Below are 25,289 nucleotides of genomic sequence, written 5' to 3'. Positions count from 1 at the left end.
GATGCAAGGATTCGAGGTTAAATGTCTGTACGAAGAGGCAAACCAATAATTAATGTTTGTAAAGGGTGTTTTTTTAAGCTAGATAGAAATGTAATTTGTAAAAAGTACCACAAAAAATGAAATTTTGATGAAACTTTTTTTATTTGTTTCAGTATACTCTGACAAATCATCATAAATAGAGTCACGCTTGAACAATGCTACGAAATTATCCAAATTTACTTTGAAAATCAGGCTCTAGAGCAGTTGACAAATGACCCGTTGTTTTATCGCAAAATTGTTTTCAGGGATGAGGCGCATTTTTGGCTTAGCGGGTCTGTTAATAAGCAAAATTGCCGCATATGGAGTGAGACCAATCCACAAGAGAGACTACAGACTCCATTACATCCAAAAAAAAATGCACCGTATGGTGCCGTTTTCACGCTGGTGGCATCATCGGACCTTATTTCTTCAAAAATGAGGCCGGAGCTCCCGTTACGCTCAATGGAGATCGTTACCGCACCATTATCAATGATTTTTTGTTTAAAAATATGGATGACATTGATCCGGAGGAGATGTGGTTTCAACAGGATGGCGCTACGTGCCATACGGCGAACGCAACCATCGACTTCTTGAAATCAAAATTTGTTGATAAGTTGATTTCGAGAAGTCAATTGGCCTCCAAGGTCATGCGATTTGACACCTCTCGATTATTTCCTGTGGGGCTACGTGAAGTCACTGGTTTATGCTGATAAACCAGCAACAATTGACGACTTGGAGGCCAGCATTTTTCATGTTATTCGTGACATACGGCCAGCAATGCTCGAAAAAGTGGTCAAAAATTGGACGTCCAGAATGCACTTCGTCATTTTCAAGTGTTAATGTCACGTATTGATCTTTCGAATAAAAAAAATGATTAAAATTTATTTTTTTGTGTTATTTATTACAATTTCAAGTTCTATCGGCTTTAAAAAGACACCCTTTAAAAGTGGTTGAAGATTATTTTTAGGACCTTGAAAAATTAGCCTACTTCCAATGCAAGGGGTATATAGTTGTCATTAACCCATTTCGTTCCGCGATTTAATTTTTATTTTTGTTTAAAAAATTACATTCTTAATGTAATTTGGCTCTACTGATGTCAAATATTTACACAGAAAAATTTTCCGACTTTTTCGTTTTTCCAGAAACCAGTGTTCGAATTTTCGAACAGTCAAGTTTACACGGTTACATATATAGACAATAATTTCCCATCATTACTTTTTCCATTTATTGTTTTTGTTATTTTTTAAAATTAGCTTAAAAAGTATCCAAAAATATGGGTTTCAGAAATCAAGGGGGAAGGGGTATTTTTATGGAAAGGGGATATTTTTAGGATTGGGATTATTTTATTTACTGACAGATGACCCTTACTACCTACACAGAAATTTATTTAAAAATATACCCTTTTCATACATAATTATTTTTATGTTCAAAAAATCGAAAAGAGGAGCAAAATGGGTTGATAATAATGCTGAAAGTTGACCATATATATACCTACTAAATTTTAGCTGGGTTTCGCCTCAAACTTCCAATAATCCAGGAGGTAATTTGTAAACTAAAGATCCTCAAACAATGTGCTTTAGTGGCTCTTCAAAACAAACATATTAAGTGGTATTTTAGATAGACTATTAAATTATTTTAAATTAATTTAAATTAAGACCGTCAAAGCACTCTTAGTAATTCTTCCATAGATGAACGACCAAGATTCTCAAAAATCCTCCTTTATTCGAAAAGCCTTAAGAGGACTTCTATACAAGATATTCCGTCCACAGAAGTCTTCTTGAGACTTTTCTATTCAAAGCTAACTTGTTAAGAGGAACATTTATACTTCGAAGGCCTTTCCAAAAAAAAATATCCCACTTAGGGATATTTTCTTAAAGGAAGACATCTTCAGGGTTTTCTTTTTACAGGGGGTCTCCTTAGGGTCCCAAATTTATAGAGGCCCTTAAAAGTCATATATCTATGGAACTTATAGAGATTACCCTAAATAAATATTCTATAAAAGAAGATCTCCAAGAAGTTGCCAATAGATAGAGACTCTGAAGAAGTCGTTTACAATCAGCAAATAGAGGATATCTGTAGATGCAGGACCTTCAGATAATACAAGATCCTTAAAAGAGGAAAAGGGGATATAAAATCCCTCTAAAAAGTGTATGTAGACAGACGACTCTCAAAACATCCTCTATTGATAGGAGACTCTCAAAAGATATTCTACTACCCTCAAAAGGACTTTAATTGATGAAAAGTCTTTCAGAAGCCTTCTAGAGGGTGAGATGAAAATACTACAACCAAGTTCAGACAGCTGTCATTTCTATGCCACTCGTCCGCCACTTAATAAAATTATTCCAGTCACAGCTCATTATATCGTTTACAAGCGTAAAAAAGCATATTGGAGAGAATTTTTCAGGAAAAAAGTTATTCGTAATGAAACTCAAGCGTGATAGTGTGATTTCTTTACATTTGGCTGGAAAACCACAAGTGGCTATCGTTAGAGCACTGCAGCATTTAAATGTGAATATATCTTTTGTGTCACCTACCATCGCTCGGGTAGCGTAGTCCGACGTCAAGGAAGTGGACGGAAGAAAACAGCAACATCAGCAGAAATGGTTCGAAAAGTAAAGAAGCGACTTGATCGAAACTCGCGTCGCAGTGGCCGAAAAATGGCACGTGAGCTGAACATATCGCAATATTCCATTCGGCAAATATTGAAAAATGAGCTCGGGGTGAGGCCATTAAAGTTCCAAAAAATGCAAGCACTTACACCACAACACAAAGAAAATAGACACAAAAGAGCTAAAAAAATGCTTCGCTTGGCGAAAGTGGTGAACTGCCGAATTTGGTTTTCCCCGCCACCGATGAGAAAACATTCGTTGTCCAGCAATTTGTAAACCAACAAAATGATCGTTTTTACTTGCCAAAGAGGTCAGCACCTTCGGTTGGCCACCAGAACTCAAGCGCCGGCCATGGTGATGGTGTGGGCTGCCATAACAGCCGATAGTCGCTCTTCGCTCGTATTAATCGACCGTGGCCTCACAGTACATGCCGAATATTATAGCGAAAATATTCTGGAGGGTGTATTAAAGCCTTGGGCAGGCAAACATTTTGGCCGCAGACCTTGGACATTCCAACAGGACTCAGCACTCAGCACGCGCCACCCAAGAATGGTTACAAAATGAGGTTCCTCGCTTCATTTCCAGCACACAATGGCCACCAAAGTCTCCGGATACCAATCCTTTGGACTATTGTGTCTGGAGTATTTTGGGAAGCAAGATTGGCATTAAAAAATACAAAGTGTCGATCACCTCAAGAAAGCGCTTCGCCGAGAAATACCGCCAAAATACCGCAGAGCAACATTCGGGCAGCGTGTGACATAATAAAGATGAAAATATTGGAAATTGTGACCCTTGCGGGTGTGGTACCAGAAGGGGATCGTAGATATATATCATCTCCACCACAGATCTTGTGTTAGCAAAATATTTGGATGTGCGAAAATTGAGGAGAGATGGATCCTTATTTCGCTTTCTTTGAGCGTTTTGTTTTTCAAAATCTTGAACCCAATGTGGGGGAGGTACCAGAATAAATGGTCCGATCTCTACCATCTTTAAAACATATCTCGTGTGGATGAAATTATTGTGAAATAACAAGTCGGAATGGAATCGGATACATCGGATTTTATGATCCTTTTGGTTATTCAAAACTTTGATCCCTTGTGAGGGAGGTACTAAAAGGAATGGTCTGATCTCTACCATCTCTATAACAGATCTTGTGTTTTTGGAAATATTGAGATGTGCCAAGTCTGAATGGAATCGGATGTTAAGTTCGTGTTTTATGAGCTTGATGAATATTTAAAATTATGACCCTTTTTGGGTAGCTACTTGATGGAGTGCAGTGGATATTGTACATTTTTGCACCTGACCTAGCACTGTTGCAAATATGAAGATTTGCAAAGTTGGAGTAAAATCGGATTATCCTTTTCCTTTATACGCAGTAAAATATTTTGTTTGAAAATGTTGCTATTTTGTGGGGGAGGTACCGGAAGGAGTGGACCGATATTGTACATCTCAGAATTCGATCTAAGTTTGACAATAATATTACTATGTAACAAGTTTGGACGAAATCAGATACTCTTTTCGAGATTTATCGTCCGCACCAGCCAGTCAGACGGACGGACATCGCTAGATCGCCTCCAAATTTCCTGAAACGGATTTGGTCCAAAGAGACCTAGTGTCTAAATGCGTTATTTCGATAAGGCACATTTTGGTTGTATCAAATAATGTATACCCTCTCTAGCCATATGGCTGAGGCTAAATCATTAAAATACCGAATATCAGGAGATGGAGGCTACGATGGAGGCTACGAAAAAGTGGACTGGTATAGATAATTTTCTGCTCATGATTGCTGTACCCATTGGAAACAGCAAAGGCTTAATCAAATATTCAATATCCAATATCGGGAGGAACCGTTCTATGAGGTCTATACCACAACTTAGGCCTATATGGATAGATCCTTGCAAGGATATTATCAGCCTATTGAAAACAGAAATCTCCAACTTAAAATATATTCGGGTGAGAAATTGGTGAAAAAAAATCAAAAAATATCTTACATCAGGTGGTACTGCAACAATATGGAGGTTATACGAAAACGTGGGACTATAAAGACCATTTTCAATACCCAAACTTATTTCAATAGAAATATTCCTAAAATGCAATCGATTAATCTTTTATTGGTATACTTCGGCTGCTAGAGTGATTGCTATAGACGGACAAACCCAAATCGGATTGGATTTTTTTGCCGATATCCAATATCCATATCGAGGAGTTACAAATGAAATGTCGAATTTAATACACCCCCATAGTAAGGTGTAGAATATCCTAACAAAACTTGTATAGTTTGTTGCTAAATTATTGCTGAAGGAACAACAACAAATTATTTTATTATTCAATAATTTATGTTCCCCCCAAAATAAAACAAATTGCATTTCGAAATATGTTTAAATAAAAATCCAAAAAATGCAACAGCAACCACAATAAGACCACAAAATGCCGACTAAACAAATAGAAAAAAACAAACAAAAACATTAGCAAATTTGGATTCCACAAAAATTTCGAAAAGTAAACGCCACTGAAAATTATTGAATTTCGTTTAAAATGAAAACAAAACAATAACAACAACAACGAAGCAATAAGATCCAAAATTTGTTGTTGCTATTGTTATTGTTGTTTCGTTCGAAAAAGTTCAATATCGTGAAAACTATTAACACTGGATGTGTATTATTGCGTTTGTTGTTGGTTGGTTAATGTTCGCAATGGCGATGATGATGTTTTTGTTGCTGGCGTTGCTGTTTCTGACGCCGAATACGCCGTTGATGACGAAGAAAACCACATGTTTTCCTTTCGCTCTCATTTTCAAATCCGACAACAAATGGCCAACTAACTGATGCGATAATTCATTGCATTCTCGGCCGTTCGTTTGAGGTTAGTTTTACGTCTGCGCTTGCCATTCGCACAAAAGCTAACCAGCCAGCTAGCGAGCATGAAATGCGTAATTTTTTTTGCCGCTAATGAGTGGCATTCTTTACGTATTTCTGGCTATTTCAGCTCTTCGATGCGGGTGTTTAGTGTCTGTTAACTGCAGTACTTTAAATTGCTTAATTGAAATGGTATCAGGTAAAAATTTGCGAACATTTTCTGGAAGAGAGGAGGCAAGTGTTGGGCGGAAGTGCCAAACAATGCAAAAGTGTGAATCGCATAGGGGAACTGTTACTTTTGGGGTTTTAGAAGATCAAATCTACCCGGTAGCAATGGCATTGAAGTCCACCTAGGCCAAGTGGGCTAGAGTTTAAGTTATCGCCTAGTCTCCGTCAAGAATTAGGCAATTACACATTTATCGGGTATCCGATTTAATAAAATGTTATCAATGGAAACCCCTGAATACCACAGAACCATTTTGAATATTTGAAAAAAAAAATCGATTTTTTTATTTCAGAAGGTTATACATTTTACCCGAATGTATATTGAGGGATAGTAGGAATATCCGATTTTTTAAATAGAGGCTAAAATAATCATTTCAGGAGAGGAAAACGAAAGGGGACCTTTTTGTTTTGAAAGACATCGCCAAAAATTGTTATAGAATTCCGTTAGAAAATGTGGCTAAAAATCTCCAAAACCGGCTAGAAAACGACATCAGCAGAAATGGTTCGAAAAGTAAAGAAGCGACTTGGTCGAAAACCGAGTCGCAGTGGCCGAAAAATATCTCGTGAGCTGAACGTATTGCAATATTCCATTCGGCAAATATTGAAAAATGAGCTCAGGGTAAAGCCATTGAAATTGGAAAAAGTGCAAGAACTTACACCGCAACAGGAAGAAAATAGACTCAAAAGACCTAAAGAGTTGCTTCGCTTGGCGGAAAGTGGTGAACTGCCGAATTTGGTTTTCTCCGATGAGAAAACATTCGTTGTCCAGTAGTTTGTCAACAATCAAATCATGGTGTTTACTTGTCAAAGAGGTCAGCTGAAAATGTGCACCTTCTGTTGGCCATCAGAACTCAAGTGCCGTGTGGACCGCCATAACAGCCGATGGTCGCTCTACGCTCGTATTAATCGACAGAGGCATCAGAATAAATGCCGAGTATTATCGCGAAAATATTCTGGAGGGTGTATTAAAGCCTTGGCCATGCAAACATTTTGACCTCAGTCCTTGGACATTCCAAAAGGACTCAGTCCACCGCACTCAGCACGCGCCACTCAAGAATTGTTATAAAATGAGGTTCCTCGCTTCATTTCCAGCACACAATGGCCACCAAAATCTTCGGATACCAATCCGTTGGACTATTGTCTCTGGAGTATTTTGGAAAGCAAGGTTGGCACTAAAAAATACCAAAGTACCGATCACCCTAAACAAGCGCTTCGCCGGGAATGGGTCAAAATACCGCAGAGCAACATTCAGGCAGCGTGTGACGGTTTCATTGGCCGTTCGTGCCAAAGGTTGACCAATTTGAACAAATCTAAACTTATTTTAAAATTTGATGCTATTTCCGATATTTTTTGCTTTCATTTAACAAAATTTAAAAAAAAAATGTTAAAATTATGGCGTTTGACTTTGTTGCAGTTGCATTTTAACCTGTATATATCCTCTATAGCCATATGACTGATGGTATAATAATCATTTCGGAAAGGGGGAAACGGAAGGGAACATTTTTGGATTATATGGCCAAATTCTGGAAAAAAAGAACCTAAAACCGGCTGTAAATTCGGGCTAAACCAAAACGTTTCGTAATTCTTGTACAGATTTTGCCTACTCAATGAGAACTTCGAATACTGACAGAAGATCTATAGCTTCAGAGGATATAAATTTGCTTCAGAGAATATATATTTGTCTGTTACAGCCAAAAAGTACCTCATCGAAGCAACAGTTTGAGGACACATAAGTTATATATAGTCATGCCGTCGATCCGTCTGTCTATCTGCGCAAGATAACTCTCAAAGGAAGTATTTGATTCATCCAAATTTGGTATATCGTACTAGATCAAGTTCGGAGATGGGCACTATTGGTAAACCCCCCAACCCTCTCCCGAAAAAGATCTAACAAGAGCATAAATATTGGAAAATATTTATTTCAACCACAAATCTATAAATTAAAAGCGAAGCTACTGCGCACGTTATTCGACTCTACTGATGCTATTTTATTAATTCATTGTTCTTGGCCTTAGTTTTTTAAGCACGTAATGGTTTTGAAATGAAGAAGTCTTACCCAAACTATGTACAACATTGTGAACGGACAACATACCTGAAAGTAGAAGAAACAAAAACAAAATATTAAAAAAAGTATCAGCCGGTTTTTGTCCACAGATATATACCCATGTCCAATGTTTCTTAAGTTATGACCGATATGAGTATTTAAAATGGTGACCCTTTGTGGGTTATAAGAGTTAGAGAATTAATCAACATTTTGACCCTTTGTGGGGTTGGTACTTTATGGAGTGGGTCGATATTATCAATTTTCGTCCCTGATGTAGAACTGATGAAAATGTTAGAATTTGCAAAGTTGGAATAAAATCTTTCCTTTGAAATATTGACGTTTTGTGCCAGACTCTACGAGGAGGAGGAGGATCGATGTAGCTCATCTCCGATTTAGAACTAAGTTTGACAATAATATTACCATGTTCCAATTTTAGAACAAATCGGATACTCCGGAAAAATCATCAAATTTTAAAAAAAGTTTAGATTTGTTCGAATTGGTCACCTTTGGTGATGGTTTCAAACGGCCAATGAAACCATCACACGCTGCCCGAATGTTGTTCTGCGATATTTTGGCCCATTCCCGGCGAAGTGCTTGCTTGAGGTGATCGACACTTTGGTATTTTTTAGTGTCAACCTTGGCTTCAAAAATACTCCAGACACAATAGTCCAACGGATTGGTATCCGGAGATTTTGGCGGCCATTGTGTGCTGGAAATGAAGCGTGGAACCTCATTTTGTCACGATTCTTGGGTGGCGCGTGCTGAGTGCGATGATGCTGAGTCCTGTTGGAATGTCCATGGTCTGCGGTCAAAATGTCGGAAATAGCATCAAATTTTAGAATAAGTTTAGATTTGTTCGAATTGGTCACCTTTGCCACGAATTATGACCTTTAAACGGCCAATGAAACCGTCACACGCTGCCCGAATGTTGCTCTGCGTAATTTTGGTATTTTTTGGTGCCAACCTTGCTTTCCAAAATACTCCAGACACAATAGTCCAACAGACAAGGTCTGCGGCCAAAATGCTTGCGTGCCCAAGGCTTTAATACACCCTCCAGAATATTTTCGCGAGTATATTCGGCATTTATTCTGATGCCACGGACAATTAATACGAGAGGAGAGCGACCGTGCCCAAGGCTTTAATACACCCTCCACTATTTTTTAGCGATAATAATTGGCACTTATTCTGATGCCACGGTCAATTAATACGAGCGGAGAGCGACCATCGGTTGTTATGGCGGCCCACACCATCACCATAGCCTTGAGGCGCTTGAGTTCTGGTGGCCAACCGAAGGTGCACATTTTCAGCTGACCTCTTTGGCAAGTAAACACGATCACTTTGTTTGTTTACAAACTGCTGGACATGCTGCTGGAATGTTTTCTGATCGGAGAAAAACGAATTCGTCAGTTCACCACTTTCGGCCAAGCGAAGCAACTCTTTAGCCCTTTTGAGACTATTGTCTTTCTGTTGCGGTGTAAGTTCTTGCACTTTTTTGGAATTTCAATGGCTTTACCCCGAGCCCATTCTTCAATATTTGCCGAATGGAATATTGCGATATGTTCAGCTCACGAGCCATTTTTCGGCCACTGCAACGCGAGTTGCGATAAAGTAGCTTCTTTACTTTTTGAACCATTTCTGCTGATGTTTCTATTTTCTTCCGTCCACTTCTTTGACGTCGCGGGCTACGCTGCCAGTATCACGGTAACTAGCGATGGTACGAGACCCAAAAGATTTCTTCACATATAAATGCTGGAGTGCTCTAACGATAGCCACTTGTGGTTTTCCAGCCAAATATGAAGAAATCACTATATCATGCTTGAATTCCACTACGAATAATATTTTTTTTCTGGAAAATTTTCACCAAAATGCTTTTGTACGTTTCTAAACAATATAATTAGCTGTCACTGTAACAATTTTAACAGCTGTCGGACGAGTGGCTTAAAAATGACAGCAGTCTGAAGTTTGTTGCAGTTTTTTCATCTTACCCTGTATAGACCATACATTTTCGATTCGTCGCCGTTTACAGCAATTGGGCCTCAGTTACCCAACAACAGTTGGTGCAAGAATTAAAACCGAACGACCTAGCCCAAGGCAGAATTTTTCAAGGTTCATGGTTTTCAAGGCTCTTCTTAAAATAATGGGTTATTTTTGATACATTTATAAGTGGTTACCAAAATTCTGTTTACGTAACCAATTATTTGGTAATGGATGAGTACGAAGTCAAAGCTTTTGCAAATCCAACCAAAGCAACAAGTCGCGAATATATTATTTTCTACATCGATTGAATCGCATGAACTATTTATGGGCGCCAGCGGCGTCATGAAGTTTTGTACGAAATTAATAAACAATTTCCACGAAACATTGCGCGATAATAAATCAAAACAATTCATTTACAAATGTTGTCTTTAAAAATAATAAAAAAAAAACATTATTAGATTTTTTCCAATTTTTTTTTTTTTTTTTGTTAATTTCCGTTCATGTCATGGTTTCTGTTACACATTCCGCTTTTGGGTGAAATAAACAAAAATAAAATTAAAAGTTCGAGGAAAACTACGCCAAACAAGAAATAGGAAAAAACAAAATTTGCTTCTTGTTATTATTTGTATTATTGTTTCCGAGCAAGCCTCTGCCCCTTTGGACCACCTTTTCCGTGTGTATGATGTATAGAATGTATCAAAAAAATGGACGACGGTGTGATAATTTCCTTTATTTATGTCGGAATATCACATTGTATAACAACGTGTGGGAAATGGCAAGAAAAAAAGCCAGACTATGAAGATGGCCGAAAATATGATCGATTAAAATTAGAAAAGAAACGCCGTGAACGATGATGACAGCTCCAATAATGATCTTGAATAATGAATGCCTGAGGTGTGGTGGGTTATTCTTAAAAGTGAATTATTTAGGTCATTTGAAATGTTGTTTTCCGTTAATTGAATCTGTGAAATTTGTTTTGCTCGGCCGTTGTAAACAAAAAAAAAACCAATATAGTTTTCATTCATTATTGTTTTTTTTTTTTCTTTTTTTTGGTACGGCCTACACCGCATCTAGACATCGACATTTGTTTTCATTTCAGACAGATGATGTTCATAAACTTTTGCTCATTCATAGTTTTTTTTTTTTTTTTTTTTTTTTTTTTTTGTATTTTTCATTATTTTTTTTTTTTTTTGCTTTTGATTTTCAATTAACCAGGTAATGGGTGTTTTCACCTTTGTTGTGTTATGATGTTATGGTAGGCATATGTTCCAGGAAATTGTAAATTTGTTAATACATGGCAGGTGTATGGAAATCTTTGGGGTGGGGTAAATGTTTACATGCTGTTTTACAAAAGTACTACCAAATATGCCAGCATTGACCTGAAGAAGCCAGGGAAGAATCAGATGCAGAGGTCATTTTTTATACCCTTTGATATCGTCAAAATTTCCCTCATCCAAATAACAGTTTTGGACGGCATCCGTTTCGGTACATTTGGAGTCGATCTAGCAGTGTCTCTTCTTCTGTCTTTCCGTCTGGCTAGTACGCACAATAACTTTCAAAGAGGGTATTCGATTTGGTCTGATTTTTGATATGGTCTGCCAGCATTGACCCGAAGAAATCAGAGAAGAATCAGATTCAGAGGTCATTGTTTATACCCTTTGATATCGCCAAAATGTCCCTCATTCAAATAACAGTTTTGGACGGCATCCGTTTCGGGACATTTGGAGGCGGAGCTAGAAGTGTCTCTTCTTCTGTCTTTCCATCTGGCAGGTACGAACAATAACTTTCAAAGAGAGTATCCGATTTGGTCCGAACTTGGTACAGCGTCATATTTTTACCAAACTTTGATCGAGTTGCGGAATGAGAATAACTTTCCATATCGGATTGGTCAAAGATCAAAGTTTTCAAATTTTCAATTAGTTTCCCCAGAGAAAGAAAACGAATTATCAGTGTTTTTACAAATCCTAATATTTGTATCGGTGTTAGGTCAGGTGCAAAAATTTACAATATCAGCCCACTCCTTCCAGCAACTTTCCCACAACAAAAGGTCAAAATATGGAATAACTATAACTTTTTTAATCCATATATAAAAAAAACCAGACAAAACGGCTGAAATTAGAACCTGGAAATTTTGCACTAGGGTCAGTCTTGGTGCGTGGGCTGGGTTTTTGGAAATTCGTACCTAAAGAAATTCGTACTTAATTTAACACTTTGTATTGGATAAACGGAAAGAGCTAGAATTGTGAAATTGGAAATGAGAGTCACTGATGGAATGCAGGATAGATGTTTGCGGAAGTTCGAATTTTAAGGTAACTAAAAGCTCTGAAATTGTACTTAACTTCTAAAATGATACTATTTGGTATTATGCGAACGAATAGAGCTAAATACTTGAAATCTGCCATGATAATCAAGATTGGAAAAGTGAGGGTGGTTTTGAAAATGTGTACCATAATTACACAAAAAGTACAGAATAGTACTTTTTTGGAATAGTTTTAGCAGGAATTTCGAAATTTTGTATTGGGATCCCTGTTGATGGTAGGTTTATGATAAGGGAGTGATTTTTTTTAAATGTGTGCTACAAGTACACGAAAAGTACTAAATAGTACTATATTTGGTACAATTTGTTATTTGGCAAAGAAATAGTACTTGAAATCTGAAATTTGGTATTAGGTTAGCTATGCATGTGTAACCCCTGGACATGTGGAGGTGGTTTTTGGAAATGTGTACTACAATAATAGTACTAAAAGTACAAAATGGTACTATGTTTGATATTGGGTGAAGGGCGATAGAGATAAAATTCTCAAATTTCATATTTAGATTACTGATGGTATCTGTGTTTGGGATTAGGCGGTGGTTTGGAAATGCGTCCTGATTTTTTTAAGAAAAGTACTAAGTGGTACTAAATTTGGTAATGTTTGCAGGGATAGGATTAGAATCCTCCAATTTCACATTGAGGCTTCCGTTGGTATCTGGAATTGGGATATGAAGGTGATTTTGGATATGTGTACTATAATTGTATGAAAAGTACAGAATTGTACTACATTTGCTACTGGGTGAAGGAATAGTGCTAAAATCTAATCACTATTGGTGTCTGTGGTCAAGATATGGATGTGGATTTGGAAATGTTCGAAAAGTACTAATTGGTGCTAAATTGGGTATTCGGTTAAGGAATAGAGCTGGAATCCCAAAATTTGATATTAAAATCTCTGTTGGTATCTGGAATTGGGATATGGAGGTGGTTTTGGAAATGTGTTCTATAATTGTGCGAAAGTACAGAATAGTACTTAGGTATTGGGTGAAGGAACAGAGCTGAAATCCGGGTGTCTGTAGTTAATATGTGGAGATGGATTTGAAAAAAAAAATACTAAGTGGTACTAAATTGAGTATTGAGTGAAGGGATAGAAGTGGAATCCCGAAATTTTATATTGAGGTCTCTGTTGGTATCTGGAATTAGATATAGAGGTGGTTTTGGAAATTTGCGCTATATTTGCACGAAAACTACTAAATATGATTTTTGATTAAGGGATAGAGCTGAAATCTTGAAATTTGATATGGATGACATTGTTGGTGTCTGGGGATTGTGGAAATATGTATTATAAGTGTTCGAAAAGTATTGGGTATTTGTTGAAGGGATGCAGCTGGAATCTCGAAATTGAATATAGAGATCTCTGTTTGTATCTGGTATTGAGATCTGACGGTGGTTTTGCAAATTCCTACTATAATTGTTCCAAAATTACTAAATGGTACTCATTTTTGGATCACTGTTGGTGTGTAGTAGGGAGAGATGTAGATTGTTTTGGATATGCGTACTAAATGTTAAAAAATTTGGTATTAGGTGAACGGATAGAGCTGAAATTCCGAAATTTGATATTGAGGTAACTTCTTGGTTTCTAGGCTTTACATACAGGGTGAGATAAAAAAAACTGCAACTAATTTCGGACTGCTGATATTTCTAAGAACCACTCGCCCAACAGCTGTTAAAATTATTCTAGTGACAGCTCAAGCGTACAAAAGCATTTTGGTTAGAATTTTCCAGAAAAAAAGTTATTCGCGATGAAATTCAAGCATGATAGTGTGATTTCTTTATATTTGGCTGGAAAACCACAAGTGGCTATCGTTAGAGCACTCCAGCATTTAAATGTGAATAAATCTTTTGTGTCTCCTACTATCGCTCGTTACCGTGATACTGGTGGTAGCGTAGCCCGACGTCAAGGAAGTGGATGGAAGAACACAGCAACACCAGCAGAAATGCTTCGAAAAGTAAAGAAACAACTTGATCGAAAGCCGCATCGCCGTGGCCGAAAAATGAATCGTAAGCTGAACATATCGCAATATTCCATTCGGCAAATATTGAAAAATGAGCTCGGGGTAAAGCCATTGAAATTCCAAAAAGTACAAGAACTAACACCGCAAATAAAAGAAAATAGACTCAAAAGAGCTAAAGAGTTGCTACGCTTGGCCGAAAGTGGTGAACTGCCGAATTTGGTTTTCTCCGTCTCCGATGAGAAAACATTCGTTGGCCAGCAATTTGTAAACAAACCAAATGATCGTGTGTACTTGCCAAAGAGGTCAGCTGAAAATGTGAACCTTCGGTTGGCCGCCCGAACTCAAGCGCCGGCATGGTGATGGTGATGGTGTGGGCCGCCATAACAGCCGATGGTCGCTCTCCGCTCGTATTAATCGACCTTGGTATCAGAATAAATGCCGAATATTATCGCGAAAATATTCTGGAGGGTGTATTAAAGCCTTGCCAAACATTTTGGGCGTAGACCTTAGACATTCCAATAGGGCTCAGCACCATCGCACGGTTACAAAATAAGGTTCCTCGCTTCATTTCCAGCGCACAATGGCCACTAAAATCTTCGGATACCAATCCGTTGGATTATTGTGTCTGGAGTATTTTGAAAAGCAAGGTTGGCACTAAAAATACCAAACAGTCGATCACTTCAAGCAAGGGTTTCACCGGGAATGGGCCAAAATACCGCAGAGCAACATTAGGGTAGCGTGTGACGGTTTCATTGGCCTTTTGAAGGCCATAATTCGTGTCAAAGGTGACCAATTCGAACAAATCTAAACTTATTCTAACATTTGCTGCTATTTCCGATTTTTTTGCTTTCAATCAATAAAATTTAAAAAAAAAAATCTAAAAATTATGGCGTTTGACTTGACCAAAACCACTACTTTATCACAAACCAGCCATCAACAGGGACGCCGAAACACAATTTCAAAGTTCCAGCTTCACCCGTTCATCTAAAACAAAACTGCTCCAAATTTAGTACCATTTAGTACAGTTTGCATACTAAACACACATTTCCAAAACAACCTTCATATTATCAAACTTGCTTTCCCACCTTGATTCCAATACCCAATTTCAAGTTTTTAGCTCTATCCGTTCACATAATACCAAATGGTACCATTTTAGAAGTTTAATGCCATTTTAGAACTTTTCAAAGCTTTAACGTTTAAATTTGCTTAATTTGCTCAGCGACTCTCATTTCGAATTTCGGAATTCTAGCTCATTCCGTTTGTCCAATACTAGGTATTCGATTTTTTGTACATTTTAGTACGAATTTCCGAAAATACAGCAGTATCACACACTGAGACTGACCCTCGTGCAAAATTCTAGCTTCAGTTGTTCCGTCTTGTCGTTGATTCTCAGTCAGTTATTTCACAAATTTTCCATATTTATAAATTTTAGGTATATCTATGTCAAGAGTTACAGACAGAAGGACGGGTGGTCAGAGGAACATGCCTAGATACAGACTACAAATATAATACAAAGGCCCATAAACGAATTCCGTCCGAAGAGACTAAGGGTCTAAAACCGTATATAGATGTACCAAGTCTGGACCAAATCGGATACGCCCCTCAAGAGTTAGACAGAATGACGGGTGGGCAGAAGAACATGCCTAGATGCAGACTACAAATATAATACAATGGCCCATAAGCGGATTTCGTCCGAAGAGACCAAGGGTCTAAAACCGTAGTCTGGACCAAATCGGATACGCCTGTCAAGAGTTACAGACAGAATGACGGGTGGTCAGAAGAACATGCCTAGATGCAGACTACAAATATAATACAAAGGCCCTTAAACGGATTTCATCCGAAGAGACCAAAGGTCTAAAACCGGTATTCCATTGAGGCACATTTTGGGGATATCAAATATGTAGCTGTAAATACCTTCACCACTCTACCCCCCAAAATTCCACAGACCCATATTTTATCCACTTGTTTATGACAGTGGTGGTGAACGACGGACGACAGGCAATGACGACGCATTCATTGATCGCATCGCATCACATTGCGTCTAGCGGATAGCTAGCCCATCATCGTTGGCCCAGAGCATTGGCGGGGATCATGCGGTGCTCTCTGGGGCATGGTGGAGAGCTGCGTAATTGTTTACAGAATAAATGAAATAAACGAAGAAGAAGAACTCTGGTATTTGCCTGGCAGCAATTTGTTATTGTTGTTATTATTTTGGTTTTTGGTGTGCGTGCGTTTTTTGATACCAGAATTTCTTTTTAGATTGAAAATTTGCATATGGTTTTTTTTTTTAAATGAATTTTTACGATTTTCATTACTAAGTCATGTTAGCGATGGCAATGATGATGATATTCATCGTGATGATGATGATGTTCGTTGTGATGCTGATGCTGGTGGGTTGGTTGCTATCGAACGGAGGTGGCCCATAAAAACTAAGGTCATCTAAACAAATGTTTATGTTAACAAATTCATTTTATCATTTTGTTTATATTCAAAGCGAACGAACGAACGAACGAAAAAAAACGTAAAACTAATTAAAACGCACAAAAGCGAAAAAAAAACTAAAAGAAAAATAACAACAACAACATCGACGAAGACAACAACAACAATAAAGTAAATTAATTAACGATAATGCAGAAGCAACAACATCACCAGGCTATAGTAAAGAAAATCCGTGGCAAATTCGCACATTTTCTAATCGCTGCTTATCGAAAGATAGGGAATAATAAAGCAAATGATCAGGGCAGTAGTGCTTCTTGAGAGCCCAACAGACATGTTGGCGTGTCTCAAGAAATGCGAATAAAGAAGAGAGAGAAGGAGAGAAAAATGGTGCCAATGATGGGTTGGTGGTGTTGGATATTTAGTGATCGTGAATCATATGGAAATATTTCGTTTCACATGGTAATATTTTATTCGGAGGAAATTTTATTAGGGAGATTTTCAAGGTTACTACTTTTCGGTGATAAAACATTTATTTCGGGAATGAATGTTTCTGCATTCGTATCAGTACTGAGTAGCAGTGGATTTGAAAATGAAACATTTTTATGGGCCATCAAAAATCGTTCTTCTTGGAATTTTTGACCAATAACAGGTTAAGTTCGTAAATGAGCTATGTCGGTTCACGTATTCGTAAAGCCTTCATATACCTATGTTTTTTTAAAAAAAAAACAAGTAAAAACATTAAGTTCGGCCGGGCCAAACTTTTAATACCCTCCACCTTAGGGTAAAGGAAACATTAGAAGAAATTTGGCAAAAACCATTAAAATGCCGAATATCGGAAGGTACCGTTGTATAGGGTCTATACCAAATCGTGGACCTACACATGCAATGTTTCGCCAAAGGAGCTTGAACCCATTATGACCTACAACTACCAATTTTCAGAGAAGTTCTAGAAAAAAATCAAAAATTATCAAAATACCGAATATTGGGAGGTACTATATCAAAATGTGGACCCATACATGCAATGTTTCGCCACCGGAGCTGGAACCCATTATGACCAACAAATACCAATTTTTAAACAAATCCGTGAAAAAATGTGGCAAAAAAAATTAAAATACCGAATATCGGGAGGTAGCTTTATATATATAAATATATATAAATAGAACAGTGTGGCTTGTTTGTTCGGGATACCGTAGTATTTTGTTTTTGCAAAATGGTCTGGCTTTATCCCTTTATTGTTGTTTTTATAAAAACAACGTTTGTTTATTAGTGGAGAACGATGGTAATGTTTACCAGGGGGTAAGGCAGGGAATACCTAGGTTTCGGAAAGAGCCACCAATCCTCATCAGTTCCCTTGTTTTTGCCTGGGATATTCTCCCCAGAAGTCATTTTAAAAATAACTTCTATGACAAAAAACATTTTTTACCCAAGTGACGAGATCGTAAGCTCAATAGAAGAGGAACCAAAGAATTAAATAAAACTAAAATTCTCTTGGAAAGTCTTCTAAATCTTACAACCGCACTTATAAACATTTACATCTTTCTCCACTTGTTATGCTTTCGTTCAGCCTGAACGAAGTAGCATAACCATGTAAGTTGGTTTTGTCTGTTACAACAAAAACCCCTTCGTCGACCGTGCCTTGTCTATTAATAGAACAGTGTGGCTTGTTTGTTCGGGATACCGTAGTATTTTGTTTTTGCAAAATGGTCTGGCTTTATCCCTTTATTGTTGTTTTTATAAAAACAACGTTTGTTTATTAGTGGAGAACGATGGTAATGTTTACCAGGGGGTAAGGCAGGGAATACCTAGGTTTCGGAAAGAGCCACCAATCCTCATCAGTTCCCTTGTTTTTGCCTGGGATATTCTCCCCAGAAGTCATTTTAAAAATAACTTGTAACAGACAAAACCAACTTACATGGTTATGCTACTTCGTTCAGGCTGAACGAAAGCATAACAAGTGGAGAAAGATGTAAATGTTTATAAGTGCGGTTGTAAGATTTAGAAGACTTTCCAAGAGAATTTTAGTTTTATTTAATTCTTTGGTTCCTCTTCTATTGAGCTTACGATCTCGTCACTTGGGTAAAAAATGTTTTTTGTCATAGAAGTTATTTTTAAAATGACTTCTGGGGAGAATATCCCAGGCAAAAACAAGGGAACTGATGAGGATTGGTGGCTCTTTCCGAAACCTAGGTATTCCCTGCCTTACCCCCTGGTAAACATTACCATCGTTCTCCACTAATAAACAAACGTTGTTTTTATAAAAACAACAATAAAGGGATAAAGCCAGACCATTTTGCAAAAACAAAATATATATAAATGCAATGTTTTGCCACACGCACAGCGACCCGTTACGACTTACAAATACCAATTTTCAGACAAATCCGTGAAAAAATGTGGCATAAATAATCAAAATACCGAATATCGGGTGGTACCGTTATATGGGGACTATACCAGAACGTGGACCGATCTATCTCATTTTCAATACATCCTAGACACAATACAAATTGCTCTGCTAAATTTTGGCGCTCTGCGTCAAAAATGTGGGCTGTATCGTGATTTCAACAGACAGACGGACAGACAGACAAATGGACATCGTTAAATCGACTTAGATTTTTATGCTGATTATGAATATATATACTTTATGGGGTCTACGACGAATATTTAAGGATTTTACAAACGGAATGACAAAGGTAATATACCCTCCTTTTCAAGGTGGAGAGTAAAAAAAGTGGTTTCATAAACGATAGAAACAATAATAAAAATATTGTGGACTTTTTTTTATTTTATTTTATTATTTATTTTTTTTTGCCAAATGTCGGTTATCGGTAATACATAACCCAAGTCTGACACAAAGACCCAGCAAAGACGAACTAATCCCATATTCGCTCCTGACCTCCTGATATAAATTTTGTCATTTGTCAAATTTGTACTATGTCAGGCTTGGAGAGTGCTAGTCCTCCAAGAGTTAAGGACTAGCACTCTCCAAGAGGATTCTGGGTAATAATAATACGCATCGTTGTTCGATCCTGCATGGTGCATCATTGTTAAAGATATCAGGCAAAAATTATGTAAAACCTTCTCGAAAACTGTCGTCTGTCCATCTGCCCGTCAGTCTGTCTGTGCGTACGATAACTCTCGAAAGGAATATGCAGTTTGGTCCAAATTTTGTACATCGTTATATTTTCACCAAATTTTCGTCGGGTTCGGATATGGACCCATTGACCGACCCATCCTTTCTATATTAAACAAAGCTCTCCCATGGTAGATTTAAAAAAATGGTTATGGCTTTAAGACCTATTAGACCAAAGATTGTATTTTTATAACCTCAGCCATATGGCTAGAGAGGAGATATATAATTTTATGCGTCCAAAGCCGAGCCTCATCGAAATAACGGATTTATACCCTAGGTCTCTTTGGACCAAATTCGTCTGTCTGACTAGTGCTCACGATAACTCTAGGAGGAAGTATCCAATTTGGTCCAAGCTTGGTATATCGTAATATTATCATCAAACTAAGATCGAGTTCGGAAATGATCAATATCCGTCCACATCTTCTAGTACCTCCCACACAAAAGGTCGATATTTCAAAGAAAATATTTTACTGTACACAAACAGAAAGGATTATCCGAGTTTTCTCAAACTTTGCAAATCCTAATATTTACATCAGTGTTAGGTCAGGTGCGACCTCCTTATGTACCTCCCACACAAAGGGGCGACATTTTGAATAATTATATCTCTTACAAAATGTGATATAAGAGTCCGATTGTCTTCAAATTACACACATCACAAAATTTTTATAACCCAAGGTCTGGTGTGAAGATGGTATACAGGGTGAGATAAAAAAAAACTGCAACAAAGTCAAACGCCATAATTTTTACTTTTTTTTATTTATTTTTTTTTTAATGAAAGCAAAAATGTCGGAAATAGCATCAAATATTAGAATAAGTTTAGATTTGTTTGAATTGGTCACCTTTGGCACGAATGATGGCCTTCAAACGGCCAACCGTCACACGCTGCCCGAATGTTGCTCTACCGTACTTTGGACCATTCCCGGCGAAGCGCTTGCTTGAGGTGACCGACACTTGGGTACTCCAGACACAATAGACCAACGGATTGGTATCCGGAGATTTTGTGCGTACATTGTGCGCTGGAAATGAAGCCAGGAACCTCATTTTGTAACCATTCTTGGGTGGCGCGTGCAGAGTGCGGTGGTGCTGAGTCCTGTTGGAATGTCCAAGGTCTGCGGCCAAACTGTTTGCGTGCCCAAGGCTTAAATACACCCTCCAGAATATTTTGCCGATAATATTCGGAATTTATTCTGATGACAGGGTCGATTGATACAAGCGGAGAGTGACCATCGGCTGTTATGGCGGCCCACACCATCACCATGGCCGGTGCTTGAGTACTGGTGGCCAACCGAAGGTGCACATTTTTAGTTAACCTCTTTGGCAAGTAAACAGGATCATTTTGTTTGTTTACAAACAGCTGGACAACGAAAGTTTTCTCATCGCAGACGAAAAAACCCAATTCGGCAGTTCACCACTTTCGTCCAAACGAAGTAACTCATTAGCTCTCTTGAGTCTATTTTCTTCCTGTAGCGGTGTAAGTTCTTGCACTTTTTGGAATTTCAATGCCTTTACCCCGAACTCATTTTTCAATATTTACCGAATGGAATATTGCGATATGTTCAGCTCACGAGTCATTTTTCAGCCATTGCGACGCGGGTTTCGATCAAGTCTCTTTTTTACTTTTAGAACCATTTCTGCGGATGCTACTGTTTTCTTCCGTCCAACTCATTGACGTCGGGCTACGCTACCACCAGTATCACGGTAACGAGCGATGTTACGAGACACAAAAGATTTATTCACATTTAAATGCTGGAGTGCTCTAACGATAGCCGCTTGTGGTTTTCCTGCCAAATATAAAGAAATCACACTATCACGCTTGAATTCCATTACGAATAACTTATTTTCTGAAAAATTCTAACCAAAATGCTTTTGTACGCTTGTAAACATTATTATGGGCTCTCACTGGAATAATTTTAACAGCTGCCGGACGAGTGGCTTAGGAAGGACAGCAGTCTGAAGTTGGTTGCAGTTTTTTTATCTCACCCTGTATTTTTCACTCGATTTACTCTTACAGTCAACTCTTACTCTATTTCGAACATTTCGTCTCCCACACTTAATTTTTATGCCGGAGTTTGTCGCGAGCTCTCCCGCGTAAAGCAATAAAGTATAGAATACTCCCGCTGGCAAGTAAATATGGGCAAATCTGAGCTCTGATAATATTCTCATTTCTAGGACTTTTGGTCTATATATATTTTTTAAAAAACTACGGGGTACTGGAGTTTTTATTGCAAAAATGTTAAATTTTTTCATCTCACCTTGCATATATAATTGTTTTATACCCTACACCACAAGTTGATCAGGGTATTATGTCTTTGTGCATTTGTTTGTAACAGGCGAAAGGAAACGAGATAGACCCATAGTTACTTTTGATGATCTGCATAGAATCACATTCTGAGTCGATTTATGCATGTCCGTCCGTCTGTCTGTCCGTGTGTCCATGTATTTTTGTAAACAAAGTACAATTCGCATTTATTGCCCTATCCAGATGAAATTTTGAACAAATCATTTGTTTGGCCCAAGGACGAACCCTATTGAAATTGGAGATAATCGATCAAAATTTAGATATAGCTCCCGTATATATCTTCGTCCGATTTGCCTTTTATTCTGCACCAAACGTGTAATATCAGTCCGAATAGTATGGAATTTTGCACGTACGATCAGATTGGACCTGAAAATAAGTATACCAAATTTGATCAAAATCGGTTCAGATATAGATATAGCTCCCATATATATTGCTCATCCGATTTGTTATTTTTGTCCTCCGCAGCCGTAATATGCACTCTGTAACAACAATATTTGGGGAAATATATCAACTGCAGCTCAGAAATACATTTGCTAAATTTTATCGAGATCGGTTCCGATTTGGATATAGCTCCCATATATTACTTCGTCCGATTTACCTTTTATTGTACACCAAACGTCTAATATTTGCCCAAATTAGATGAAATTTGGCACTTTCGACCGAATTGAGTCTAGAAGCTAGTATGTCAAATTTGGTGAAGATCGGTTCAGATATAGCTCCCATATATATTGTGCATTCGATTTGTTATTTTTGTTCTCCGCAGCCGTAATATGCACTCCGTAACAACGATATTCAGGGAAATATATGAAATACAGCTCAGATATATTTGCCAATTTTTATCGAGATCGGTTCAGATTTGGATATAGCTCCCATATATATCTTTATCCGATTTCAAATTAATTGTGCACCAAATGGCCAATACAAGTCCGAATTTAAAGGATGCATATGCTTCGGCCTATTTAGTCCTTTAAACTCTAAATTACAATTATAATCATAGCGTGTATGATTGAATTCTCCCATAATATTGACCAATAAAACCCACTCCCACACAAACGTATTTATATTCTAAACATATTTTTTTTTAAATAAAACACAACAAAAAAAAACAAACAATAATTATTGCATTTTTATTATTATGCCACCACCACCACTGGCAACATCTTCGATGATGGACAAAAGTTCAGCAGTAGCTGGCTGGAGACACTACAAACACACAGAGGCTCGGCAAGATATGGCAACAATAACAACAACATATAAATACAACAAACATTGGATGTCACCCTTATTGGGATTTGTTCCAAATTCTTTCTTCAAAAAAAAAAATTTGTTTGTTTGCTGCTCGAGATCCCCTGGCTCTCTTCTAAGAATTGTTGGCCACTTTTGATTGCATGGCGGCCTCCAGTCGAGAAAAATCAATAAAATTTATAGCATTTTTGGGGAATGAAAATGAATGTCACCAAACAAGAAAAAAACTTCGATCTTTGAGGTACCTTGTAACATTTTGGGCTTTGTGTTCGAGCCTAAAAATATACCTCCCTCAAAAAGTCACGTAGTCATTTGCAATGTGGAAAATTTTGAAAAATTGAAGGAAATTTCGAAATGAAATACTCTTCATTATGAAGAAGCATTGTGGCCCTTTGGCAAGTTCTTTAAATTTGAAGAATTTCTTGAATCTTCGCATCTTCGCAAGACCTATGCCAATGCAAATGGGTTAAAGTACATATGACAGCCATACCAAAACGTGGCTATCCCACACTGACGCAAATATTCACACCCAAGAAAATTTGCCAATTAACAAAATAGAACCCCAACAACAACACACATATGAGGTTACAATTTTTTTCCGATTAAGTATTAGGCGTACAGCATACCGTATACCGAGCATCGTATTCGAAATCGAAGAAAAATGCGTTTTTGTTCTAATTTGCCACTGATCTCTTGACAGCAGAGATGAGATTTTCCTTTTTCTGTTCTGGGGGAGGGGGCGGTGTGGTATTTGCAACGAATGATGGCGTTGTTGTGGTGTTGGTGGTGGCATTGATTGCTTGCCAATAAAATAACCTTTTTAACGCGTGTTGCGCTCTTTTCTTGGGGCTACGTTTGCTGGCTAGCTGCCTGACAAGCTGTTTGCCGCTGCTGCCGCTGCTTCTGCCGCGGCCGCGACCGCTGTTGTATGCTATTTTTCATTTAATTATATTTTATTGAAGTGTGACAAATATTTCGTGAATTTTTTTAATGAAATAGAAAAGAATTTCGTTGTGATCGAAGAAAATGTTGCACTGACTGGGAAATAAACGAAACGGAAGTTGAATCGGAAATGAACATAAATCGTTTATTGCAAAAAGTATTTAAAGGGCAAATATTTGGTAATAAATTTTTCTAAAAATTAAAAAAAAAGTCCAATGTGAATTAAATGTTGGATTGAAATTGATTTTTGAAAAATAAAAAAATTACGGTTCAGGTCTGAAATGTTATAAAAAGAAGCAAGTTAAAAAGTAACAGTCGGTTTTGCCGACAGTTACAAACCCTCAACCAAATTCACTTTTATTGAAATCTATTTTGACCTGCGTTATGGGAGAGGGGTGGGGAGCTCCGAAGGAGTGGGTCAATATAGTCCATTTCGTATTTGGCCTAAGTATGATATAAATATTACAATTCTCCAAATTTGGACCACATCGACTACTTGCTTCACTTTATAGATTTTGCGAATAATCTGAAAATTTGGGTGAGCCATCAGATATAATGGACCGAAGTATTCCACTTTTTACAATACATAAAAATATTGAAATGGGCAAAGAGAAAAATATTTAGATTAACAAATTTGAAAAGAATGCCAAACTTATTTTGAAAGATATGAGAGATATAAGTATTGAAAATTATGAACCTTTGTGGGAGAGGTACCAGAAGGGGTGGACCGATATCTACCATTTTCACGACAGATATTTTGTTATTAGAAATATTCGAATGTGTGAAACATGAAGAGAATCGGATGTTTATTTTGTATTTTATGATCATTTTTGTTATTCAAAAATTTGACCTCTTTGTGGGGGAGGTACCAGAAGGAGTGGGCCGATATCTACCATATTCAAACTAGGTCTTATGTTAGTAGAAATATTCAAATATGCGAAGATTAAAACGAATCGGGTGCTTATTTCGCAATTTTTGAGCATTTTGGTTATTCCAAATTTTTACCACTTTGTGGGGAGGTAGGAGAAGGAATGGGCAACTATATTCCAACTTCACACCAGATATTGTGTTAATATAAATATTGGGATGTGCAAAAATTGAAGAGAATCGGACTTTTATTTCACATTTTATAAGGGTTACAATTATTCAATATTTTGACCCCTTCGTGGGGGAGGTACTAGAAAGAGTGGACCGATGTTTACCATCTTCACACCAGATCTGTTGTTGATAGAAATATTCGGAT

The 25,289-nt window shown here is 37.5% G+C and overlaps 1 protein-coding gene across 2 annotated transcripts in view; it reads right to left on the bottom strand.

Moving 5' to 3' along the window:
* LOC101894533 (serine-rich adhesin for platelets) overlaps nucleotides 1-25,289 on the bottom strand; it is a 199,399-nt gene that overhangs the window by 164,263 nt on the left and 9,847 nt on the right. The window contains exon 2 of one of the 2 annotated variants that reach the window (XM_059125926.1): nucleotides 7,764-7,799. The exons of the other annotated variant lie outside the window; for it this stretch is intronic. Coding sequence (XP_058981909.1) covers nucleotides 7,764-7,799 — 36 coding nt within the window. The remainder of the gene's footprint in view (nucleotides 1-7,763; nucleotides 7,800-25,289) is intronic. 2 annotated transcript variants of the gene reach the window in all.

The sequence above is a fragment of the Musca domestica genome, unplaced genomic scaffold (genome assembly GCF_030504385.1).
Source record: "Musca domestica strain aabys unplaced genomic scaffold, Musca_domestica.polishedcontigs.V.1.1 36, whole genome shotgun sequence".
NCBI classification, from domain to species: domain Eukaryota; kingdom Metazoa; phylum Arthropoda; class Insecta; order Diptera; family Muscidae; genus Musca; species Musca domestica.
Note: the sequence above shows the minus strand (reverse complement) of the source record. Positions and strands in the feature narration are given on the sequence as shown.